Raw genomic sequence first — 10,923 nt, forward strand, 5'->3', positions numbered from 1 at the left:
AAGAACAGACGAGGGGGCAGTCTGCCCCTCCTTCCTCCTATTTTCAGACAGCCAGTACTCCCAGCAAAAGTAACACAGAATTTAATTGCCGTAAATTGACTCGGCAGTTTATGCAAGTCTCTGGAGCGACAAAGCACGTTTTTGCAGATTTATTAATGAAACACTGCTTTTTATGACTTGGAAGACTAGTTTGACGATCTCAGTAGTTTTTGGCTTTAAAATGGAGAGTTGTCTCCTGCCGGTTTTTCTTTTTTGTGTTCGGTTTTTGTGGGGTCTTTTTACACGTAACTTTCTGTAACTCCGAACCAGCTCGGTTCTGATTCAGGTGGCCTTATGGACTTGTACGTCACTTTTAGACAGCAAAAAGACATTTCTAAGCAATCCGTTACTTAAATTAAACCTCAGCTGATATTTCGTCTCACGAAAACGACTTAGTTTTTAACACTAGGTTGGAAAATATGCTGCTAGGATGTAAACCTACTAAAAGAAGAMGACCACAAATTAGAGTCTTCAATGAGGACCCTGTGGAATGAGAAGAGTATTGTTGGGAAACTTGTACCAGTCTGAAGTGGGTTTGGGGGATGTATAGAGGTATATACGTAGATAGAGGAGTAAATAAAAGAGTGGGAAGAGGAAACTATGGACAAGTGCTATTATGAGGAATATTTTTATGTTTAATTTCTGGGGTTGGGATGTTAGAAATATCCTGCTGTGATTAAAGATGTTCGATACTTTTAAATGAAGAGCAGTTTTCATGTTGTTTGCATATTGTTTTGTGTTGACGTAAGTTTTATGTCAAATGAGGGTATTGCAGGAAATTTTTGACTGATTAGCTGAATTTTAGATAGTCTTATAACCAATGTACAATCAGTTTATTTTTATATTTTGATTGAGTTGTTGTGAGAACAGCAAATTCTGAGGAATTACATAGTTAAATGCCTCGATTCCTTGTTAAACTGTCAGGCGTAGTGAGGTTTCCTCCTTGACTGTCATTTTCAGGAAGTGTGACTCAGATATAGACACTATTAAAAGGCACTGTGTTGTGATGAACAAAAAATAACACAGAAGATTTGAGCATAACCAGCAGCTGTAGAGAGAGGTTATCRTTTTATTTGGTGCCGATTAGGTTCAGGGTCACACACAGACAGTGACTCTGAGCATGAATGGGGTTTTTAGATCTGAAGAATAAAGCTTTTAAAACTGGGATCTAACTTGTTTTTTTGGGCATCCAATTTTTGAACTTTTTCTTACAATTTCTTTCAGCAAAATCCAAGTCTGGGACAGATGAAACAAATGGCACACAACCAGGCATACTCTGCAATGCAGGTCACACCGGTTTGTCTATTTTTGTGGTTTTCTTAAATTTGTCTTCACACCATATGTCAGATTATTTTATACATCAACACATAACTACCGTAATCTTTCATGTATCTATACTAATAAAGCTGTGTCTCCTCCTGACTTGTTTTAATGATCWCCTTTGTTCTGAACATATCTCAGGGCTATACCCCGTATGTACCCATTCAGCAGCATCCTTCCCAAGCTGGTGGTTTAGGCTCCTCCTCGTATGTAAACCAGAACTTTCAGACCACCCATCCTGTACCCAACCCAGCTGTGGTGGATCCTCTGAGGCAAATGCAGCAGAGGCCCAGTGGTTACATTCACCAGCAGGCTCCAGGCTATGCACACAATATGCAGAACACGCCAAGGTCAGCGTTTTAAGCAGAGGGGCTGCTTTATTTCTTAAAAGCACTTTACTGTTCCTTACCAGAACGCCTAATTTGATGAATCTGTCTTAGTTTTGCTCTTTTTTATGTTTATTTCGTCTTTTAACCTTTAGGTTTGCCCACCAGCCCCTCAATCCCAACCCTGTCATTCACGGTATGTCAGGTGTCAGTCACATTGCATCCCAGGGTGTCTATCCAGGCTTGAGGTCCAATCAGATGCTGGCAGATCAACAACAACAACAGCAGCAGCAACAACAACAACAACAGCAACAACAACAGCAACAACAGCAGCAGCAGCAGCAACAAGCACAGCAACAGCATTTTTACCTCAGACACGCATCACTCAGAGTATGTAACTGATCATCCATGTGCACAAGTCTGATTGGATTTAGTTTGTTTATTAAGTGAAAGATAAACCAGAAAATGAAACAGAACCCTGGAAGCCGAAGTGGTTTGTTAGTAGTCCTCTCTGCTGAAGTTTTGGGAGTTTAAGTACTAACATCTTAAAAGATTTTCTGCTTAAAGGCACAGTGTGTAGGATGTGTTGTTTTCAGCGACATCTAGTGGTTGAGTGGTTGAATCATCCTCCCTGGTCCCCCCCCCATACCCAATCCCCGCTTCCAAATGCAAAGGAGTTGCTACGGTGTCTCTCAGGTGTCAAAAACCTTTGATAATTCCAAYCGCGATGTCTACCAGCAGCTTCAGGGCTAGTGATGTTTCAAGTGGTAAGATTATGAGCTTTAATAAGTAAAATTATCCCAGCTACACTGACAGACAACAAATATTACATTTATAGTATAACAACTAAAACTGTTTTTGACGCCGCCACCGCAGTTTGTCCTTCATGAGCCTTCGTAGACAAGATGGCGGCTGACTGTAGTGGCGACCCATGACCATGGAGATATAAAAAGCTTTTTATAAGGTAAAAATAATCAAACAAGGTCTTTGTCTGCAATGATTAGACATGTTTTTTATTATTGTCATTAGTGATTATCTAAATTTCGGCTAAAAGAATTGACAACATCTTACACACTGTGCCTTTAAGATTTTCAAACAGACGTAGGAGTAGACATTTGTCGAAACTTTTTAAAGATAGATTGCATGACTGCAAGACTTAGAAAATTAATATGTATATTTTCTTATCAGTTATTTGCCATAGAAACCCACAGAACCCTACTTAAAAGCTTGAATGATGAGTTAATGAAGCCAAAATGGTTCCAGAATGAAGGCAGGTGGACAAGAACACAATTAAAGACCCAAAGGACCATCAATCAAATTAAGTTACCAAAAACGATCTGCTTCATCCACTCTGAGACCTCCTTGCTGCCATTTTTAACCGAATTAGGAAGGCTAAATTGATTCTTACAAGGCTAACGAGTTTGGCAGGTAAAAGTTTAATCTCATGTAAAGATTAAAGTTTAGTCTGCAGAGGATTCTGACGGACATCAGACTGAAGAAGCTCACGTTTTTTGTCAAATGGTCTTTTTTTTAAATCTGCTGACACTGGTTTTATTTCTCCTCATGGCAACAACAGGCTCAAGTTCAGCAGCAGCAGCAGGTCCAGCAGCAGGTCCAACAGCAGGTCCAGCAGCAGCAGGTCCAACAGCAGCAGCAACAGGTCCAGCAGCAGCAGGTTCCTCCTCAACAGCAGGTCCCACAGCAGCAACAGCAGCAGGTTTCGACTGTGCCCCCTCCAGGACAAACACAGAACCAGGGCCTGAACATGCAGCCACTGCCCCCCCAGCAACCCATGGTGAGTCGGAGCCAGAAGATGGACTTTATAGATCTGCAGAGGTGCCAACCTGGAGCCATCCCAAATAATAATCATCTCGTCGCGCATTCCTTATTGGCAGTTTGTGCTCATATTTATCATCAAATAAAACCAAATAATAGAAATATATGGAATTTATATCTTTAAACTTCAAAGTACTCATATAGACTTACTTATTTCTAGATGGAGAGATTATAAGTAACAATTGATAAAACAGTTTATAAAATGGGTGTTTATTGACATAACTTTGCTAAACAGTACTTAGATCTATCGTATGACATCTCAATGGCAGACATGCAATGAGCTCAATAATTAACAATAACTTGCTTTATACACACACACACACACATTTTTTAACATCATTCTGTTCGCATTGTTGACATTTTCTGCACTTCTTGCAATGACCTGCTGGTCGCACTTTTTTACCCCGCTCCGCTTAAGAACACAAGAACTTTATTGTGTGATTGGTCTGAAGTTCGTGGAAGTGTTTTGTTTTTTCTGCTGAAAGCGCTCAGACATTGCATTTTGCTTCAACCACTCGCTTAAAAAAAAAAAAGACTTGCTTCCAGAGTTGTACCAGGAAGCAGCACTTTGTAAAGATAGTCAAATGGCCAAAAACAGACATTTTTCACATTAGAGCTTAATCTGGGACCAGTTTGTGGATAAACGTTTAGTGACGAGTCTCTGACTTCTTTTTCTAGTATGCCGTAATGGTTCAGAGCGGGTTGCGATATCGTAATGATTACGGTGAGATTGTCATGTTTGGCACCTCTGGATATTTGGGGTATATTAAAGTAGGGATGAGAGTTATCAATTAATGAATGAATATTGAGTATATGTATATATGTATTTGAAGAAATCAACACAAGAAATGTTTGAAATAAATGTTTAAAAGCCTCTGTTAGCACCACTATGTATACGCTTCATAACATCATGCACACCTTTTGTTTTTAGTTTCCCCGACAGGGAATGCAGCAGACTCAGCAGCAGCAACAAACTGCAGCTCTGGTCAGGCAGCTGCAACAACAACTTTCAAGTAAGTCAAAACTCTTTTTTTTCTATCAATAATTTCAGGGTTCAGACCTTTTAAATAACCTTTCCTTCCTTTTTCAGACACACAACCAGGACAGGGCACCACTCCTTATTATTAATTGTATTTGTTTATAATTTTATGGGAAGCCATTTGTCTGTAGATTATGTTGACAGATGAAGAGGAAAGWTGTAAAGGACCACCAGACAGCGATCACGATGATGAACCTAATCCAACCATGACCATGAAGGCAACAAATAAAATACTAAGACTTCAGATGTGTAATTGTGGAATATTAGATGGACCCTAATTTGAAGTAAACATTTAWTGGTTAATCTTGGAAAAGGTATGTTTAAAAAAAGACATAAGAATGCTTTGTTTTGTTTCCGATTTGTACATTTTTTTCCCAGTTTTGTGTATTTGTCATTAAAAAAATCATGTCAGTTTTTAATGTCTTGTGTGGACTGCCTGTGAAGGAAAGCAGTGAACTTTTTGTTTGTCTTCAGTCCTGGGAAATGCACGGTGAGTTTGTAATAACAGATGGGAAACCTTTACTGTCATGTCTGCTTTATTTTGAACTTAGGATGACAGTTTTACCATCAAACAAATCTGAGCTTGACTCAAGTAAAATGTTAAAAAGAAAAAGGCTCTTTATTCTAATGTACTGAAATATTTTGATGAAGCAGATTTTTCCTGTTTGTAACATTTCTATCAGTTACAAGACTTCTCAACACGTGACCTTTTTATGGCAAACGTTTTGATGAAAATATCGAATGTTATTTCAGATTTGCAGCTCTTTTTGGTTTTTCCGGCCCTTGTTTATCACTACTTTGAGTTTCCAAGCGTCTAAAAAGCACTCCGTTGTCAGGTCCCAGTGGTCTCCCTTCGAAGGGGCAATCCATGCCCCAAWGCTTCGGCAGGAAGTTCAGAGTTTTCCAGCTCCTCTCATCTGGTCGCACCCCGAGTCTAGTGAGCAGCTTATCAGAAATGTCTGGCACCACTGGCTGGAGGAGAGTCCCATAAATTCGCAGACATTCAAAAGACACGTGGATGAGGGTGTCTAGCCAACGCTGGTCTTTACTATCCTCTACATCCAGCTTCCAAGGTTTGTGGCGCTGAACGAACCCGTTGGTTTGTCTCACGCAGGTAATGATCGCCTCCAAGGCTTTATATGCGTGCATGCTCTCGTAGTGCAGTTCCACCACAGCTGGAAGACCTTTCACCGCAGCCAACATGTGATGGTCCTCGGCCACCGCTCTGCCTTCGTGGTCRTCGGAAAAGGACCGAGAGCAGAAGGAGGGGTAGACCTGAGCYGGGTTCAGAGCTGGAGCTGTGCAGCGGTTCAGTAAACCGCCTAAAGTGTTGGCGAGCTCCGCRTTGAGCAGCTTCGTAACTTTGTCCTGTTTGTAATCGCAGTCCGAGTCTGGGACCCCTTGACGCAGCAGGAAGTACCTCATCCCATCATTTGTAAATTTCTCYGAGTGTTCAAGTGGATCTATGACATTACCCAAACTTTTAGACATCTTCTTTCCTCCTACAGTCCAGTGCGAGTGTACATATATGACCTGCGGCAGTGGGAGTCCAGCTCCTAGGAGGAAAGCTGGCCAGTAGATGGCGTGGAATTTTAAAATGTCTTTTCCAATAACGTGACGAGCCACGTGCCACCATTGGTCGTGTTTATGTGGATAGCCAACAACCGTGAGGTAATTCACGAGAGCGTCAAGCCATACGTAGATGGTTTGTTCAGCGTCTCCTGGCACTGGGATGCCCCACTGGAGACGACTTCTCTGACGGGACACYGAGAGGTCGGGCAGGTCTTCCTGCAGCCACTGAACAACAGTCTGGTGGAAGCGCTCGGGCTGGACCGCCYTGGGGTTTTCTCTTAACCAGTTAATCAGCTGCGACCGGAACTCGGACAGTCTGAACATGTAGTTCTCCTCTTTCATCCACTCCACCTGCAAACGAGATGAACAGAAGTAGTTAAACTTCTTGGTTTATGAACCAAACCCACCAAAAATCACAACTTCTCATTTTTATACTGTACTGTTTCAGTGGATTAAACTGAGCAGTCCAGTTTCTTTGTCTCACGTTCATTATTATTTTTAAAAATGTTAGMTATGCTTTTTCAGTGGTACTCTATTTCTATCCCTTCCTTAAAAAGGCAGTCTCAGTTCTGAAGTACAGAAAGAGGTCTGYGAAAAAATAAAGAAAAAGAACGACTAAAAGAAGTCCAGTATGACCTCCAAACAATTCAGGTGCTTAGCTGGTACTAAAAAAAAAAAAGCCCAAACCACAGGGAAGAGATGATCTACTAAAGCCTTGTTGCAATATATCTAAAATGTTTTTTTTTTTTTTGTCTACAGCACTGGCAGGTTAGTAGTGTTTGCAAAAGAGGGACATGGTCTTAGGATAAGGATATGGTCACACTGACAGGTGTATTACTCCTGGTAGAGGGGGGACTTACATTGTTGTACTAAACAAATTTTACAGAATGTTATGTAGCAAAACTGTTCGAAACCAAAACTGAATAACAAAATTGAAACTGTGGGGGGAAAAAAGGTTAAAAACTACTTGTCAGATTACACCCCCCCCTCCCCCAACCCAAAAAAAAAAAAAAAAACTCCTGGTCCTGTTTTGGATAATTAATCCATCATTATATTTTTTTACACTGAGATTTGTGTGGTGTGTTGACAAACACCTTTTATCAGTTAAGCATATTGTATCATATGATTAAAACTGTTTGGCAGGCAGTTGCATCATATAAAAGTATGGCAAGCCTGTGTACCATATATATTAAATACATGGAATTCTGTTGTATTATAACTAACCATATATGACAGGTTGTTGTATCATATAATTAATAACATGGCAAGCCATTGTATCATATAATCAAAAATACAATAACTTTTGTATTCTATATGGCAAGCCATTGTATCATATAATCAAAAATACAAAAACGTTTGTATTCTGTTTACTCTGTATAGCAATAACATGCTTCACTGGTGCTCATGTCAACAAACAACACAAATTTCGGAGAAAATTTAATATAAAAAGAATATTAACGATGTTCTAAAAAGACATTTCCTGTTTCCACGTTTCCTGAATGCAACACCTAGGAATATTTTGTCCACCTGCTGTGTTGAATACACCCCTTCATCTGAGGCCCCGCCCCCACACCAAGACATGACCAGAAGTTTGAAACTGCAAAAAATTCTGAAACTGGCAAAAAAGAAATAAAAAAATAAAGAATCTGACAAGTAGCTTTGAAAGTTGTTTAAAATCTTTTTTCAGTTTTATTTTTTTTCTTTCAGTTGCAAAAAAAAAAGTATAGATTGTCTTCTCAATCTCAGTTACCTTGTGTCCACTCTCCAGTGACACTTTGATCTCCGTCCCTGACGAGTCCTGAGCTTCACCGACCTGCGACGGCAGGAGGAAGTTTTCATCCTGCGTGGAGTACCAGCCTTCATAAACCCCTTTGTAGATGAGTCCTTTGTTCCAGAGCACTGACCAGAAATGCTCCACGACCTGGCGATGCCTCTGCTCGGTGGTTCTGATGTAGTCCGTAAATGAAATGTTGCAGCTGTTGAAAAGATGTCTGAATCGCTCAGACACATCAGTGCAGAAAGTGAGTGGATCTTTGCCTGCAGCTTCAGCTGCTTGCTGGATTTTCAAACCATGTTCATCTGTTCCTGAGATTAAAAAAAATATATAGATTAAAAAAAAGTTTCTAAAGTAAACAAACTAATAAATGACTGGGTGCCAAATATGGTAAAATGGGGCTTGCCCTCACTCTAAGCAGCTCCATRAATAATTTGATGTTAAGTTGCCCATCCCTGTGGTAAAGTATTTCTGAGTATTATTTTTTTAATGTGACAAAAAAAAGTTTAAAAAAAAAACCCTTTAACAGTCCTGGTTCTGTCATGGACATCACTGCTCAGTTCATCGTGCCATCTTTAAACTCCATGCCAAAGTGAACAGAGCAGCAAGATAATGATAAATAAATAGTGATTAGCTGTAGCATTTTGGATGTCACATTGAAACAGGTAAGAAAAGCCAAAAGTGAAAGCGCCTTTAATGAATGATGGACCTACCTGTAGCAAACCTGGAGTCACTTCCCTGAAGGCGTTTGGACCTGTGTAAACAGTCAGCTATGACAGCTGAATACAGGTGTCCGAGATGAGGAGAAGCATTGACATAGAAGATGGGAGTTGTTATGTAGAAACTATTGCTCTCTTCGCACAGCTGGGTGATGCTGCTGCTGCATCTCAAAGCAGTGTTGTTCTGTCTTGGAAACGTCGATAAAAACTCTTTTTGCTGAAGTCTATAAAAAGTCCTGATTCTGGTGATAAAACAAAAAGGGAGCTTCATTGTCTGACAGAAGGAGACACCTACAGGAGAGCAGACAAGTCCCGACGTTTCTTGGTGAAGATGGAGTTGAGCAGCACCAACGGAATATGGAAAAAGAGCTACTTAAAATGTAGCAGTGAAATGTTTTTAAAGCAAATTGGACAAAACTATTTGATACAAAGCTATTTACGTAACCGAACCGTCCATGTGAGTGTTGCTTGCTCCTCAAGGTTAGCATTTGTTCCGGTTCCTGTGTACGAAAAGTATTCATCCAATCAAAATGCGAGAAAACGCCACGGGATACTAACAACCAATCAAATTGCAAAGATTCCTCTTGTGTCGTTTTTTTTTCCACAGAAAACTTTATTGAAACAAGACAACGAAGACAAACAAAAATGATTAGCATTTGTTTCGCGTTTACAAATAACCCAAATTTTTAGTTGTCAGACTACAGACACAATTTTACGTTTAATCACCACAAAATAGTCTATTATTAACAACTGAACTATTTAAAGAGCCATATGTAGGTTTTCCTTCCCATTCTGATTCGCTAGTAGGATAATTTATAAGAATTCTCACAATAATTAAATACGTATTATAGAATGCCAACTTTCCTAAATGTTTGCTACTTTGCAATAATAAACGTTTTTCTCAAAATGGTAAACTTTTTAGACGTGCTACACTCTTTAGGCCATTTTGTAATACGAAAAAGTGTTATCTTCTGCCTAGCCTTATAATAGCATCAAATTAAATTTGAATAATTATGTACTAAACCATCAATATTGTATTTTATCAATATTTTATAAGATGCCTTTKTCTTCTTATACCTTTTAATATATTATTTTAATGTTTTATATATCAGTTCACTGGTCACGCCTGGTTTAAATGTGTGTAAAACGTTCAGTTGTCTCAAGAGGTACTATTGATTATTCACGTTTAAAAAATAATAACAAATAAAAAATTGCCGTTTAGGGGAGTGTTAGATGTTTTAAGTTAAACTAATAGGACCTTTAAAAAGTTTGAAAACTTTAATTTCTCCAGTTTCCTCGAGACACTAACAAGGAAGTACAGATGTTCGCCAGCCAACCAATCAGCTGCTCTTCTTCCACCAGCCAGCCAATCAGTAGCTCCCGTTTCACCAGCCCAGTTTAGGTGCCACCACTCAGCCACGAATGGGGAAAACTCGACAATCAAGGTAAACATTTAGCGATTTCCAACTAAAATGAACTGTAATAAAATGTTACTACAACGAATATGATGTAGAAAAAACGTACGTGTGCTCTTCTAGGCGTGTCGCTTAAACAATATTTACCCGTCGCTGTACGGGCGGTTCGCTCATCATGTGATAACTGGGATGACTGTTGCTTGATTCGTGCAGGTTTTTTAAAGTTAGTTTGTGTAACAAGGTTTTGTTTCTCTAGATGGACGTGAACCGTTTGGACTTCTACATCGGTCTGTCTCTGGCCGTGAGCTCTAGTCTTTTTATCGGAGGGAGTTTTATCCTGAAAAAGAAAGGTCTACTGCGATTGGCCAGCAAGGGTTCGATGCGAGCAGGTGAGGTTAGACCAGGCTGTATCTAAAGAATCAGTCAGTTCTATTTTAATCCTAAGTATCTAAAAAAATGCCAAATGATATTAAAATTTTAAATTGGGCTAATATAAATCAGTCAGTTTGATCTAAAATTTGGGTGATAGTAGCTGAGTCATTCACAACACATACATGTTGGAGTTAACCTTATTTAGCAAAATATCTTCTAAACCAGTGGTTCCCAAATTTTTGTCTTCTGACCCACAAAATATCCATGGCAAAAACTTGTGACCCCAAATATTACTGGTCCGAGTACATGAGCTTCGTTGATAACCCTAAAAACACAGGCTTTTTGACAACCTAAACAGATTGTACACAAATATAAATACTTATTTTTTACTTATTTTGTGTTTTTGTAAAAATTACAGGGAAAATATTACATCAACAATTATTTTATTACCCTTTAAAATGATTTCTGGAGATTATCCAAGGTGCTTCATGACCCATAATTGGGTCCCAAG

At 39.3% G+C, this 10,923-nt stretch overlaps 3 protein-coding genes across 5 annotated transcripts in view; 2 read left to right on the forward strand and 1 right to left on the reverse strand.

Annotated features, from left to right (window-relative positions):
- Window positions 1-5,082, forward strand: part of med12 (mediator complex subunit 12) — a 34,897-nt gene extending 29,815 nt beyond the window's left edge. For 2 of the 3 annotated variants that reach the window (XM_014003761.1, XM_014003770.1), the window contains exons 38-43: window positions 1,264-1,335; window positions 1,501-1,709; window positions 1,841-2,075; window positions 3,262-3,480; window positions 4,453-4,534; window positions 4,612-5,082. In XM_014003761.1, coding sequence (XP_013859215.1) covers window positions 1,264-1,335; window positions 1,501-1,709; window positions 1,841-2,075; window positions 3,262-3,480; window positions 4,453-4,534; window positions 4,612-4,649 — 855 coding nt within the window. In that variant the 3' untranslated portion in view covers window positions 4,650-5,082. The remainder of the gene's footprint in view (window positions 1-1,263; window positions 1,336-1,500; window positions 1,710-1,840; window positions 2,076-3,261; window positions 3,481-4,452; window positions 4,535-4,611) is intronic. The other variant, XM_014003777.1, reaches the window with a different exon arrangement.
- A 78-nt stretch (window positions 5,083-5,160) lies between these two features.
- Window positions 5,161-8,777, reverse strand: mars2 (methionyl-tRNA synthetase 2, mitochondrial; the record flags this gene model as incomplete). The annotated part of the gene is given in 3 exon segments (XM_014003790.1): window positions 5,161-6,483; window positions 7,883-8,217; window positions 8,620-8,777. Coding segments are annotated over 3 exon segments (1,672 nt in total), but the record flags the coding sequence as incomplete, so codon positions are not given.
- A 1,223-nt stretch (window positions 8,778-10,000) lies between these two features.
- The window catches only part of zgc:101583 (magnesium transporter NIPA2), a 4,738-nt gene continuing 3,815 nt past the window's right edge, over window positions 10,001-10,923 (forward strand). Inside the window, exons 1-2 of the mRNA XM_014003802.1 lie at window positions 10,001-10,070; window positions 10,297-10,429. Coding sequence (XP_013859256.1) covers window positions 10,297-10,429 — 133 coding nt within the window. The 5' untranslated portion in view covers window positions 10,001-10,070. The remainder of the gene's footprint in view (window positions 10,071-10,296; window positions 10,430-10,923) is intronic.

Source organism: Austrofundulus limnaeus, unplaced genomic scaffold (assembly GCF_001266775.1).
Source record: "Austrofundulus limnaeus strain Quisiro unplaced genomic scaffold, Austrofundulus_limnaeus-1.0 Scaffold1, whole genome shotgun sequence".
Lineage (NCBI taxonomy): Eukaryota > Metazoa > Chordata > Actinopteri > Cyprinodontiformes > Rivulidae > Austrofundulus > Austrofundulus limnaeus.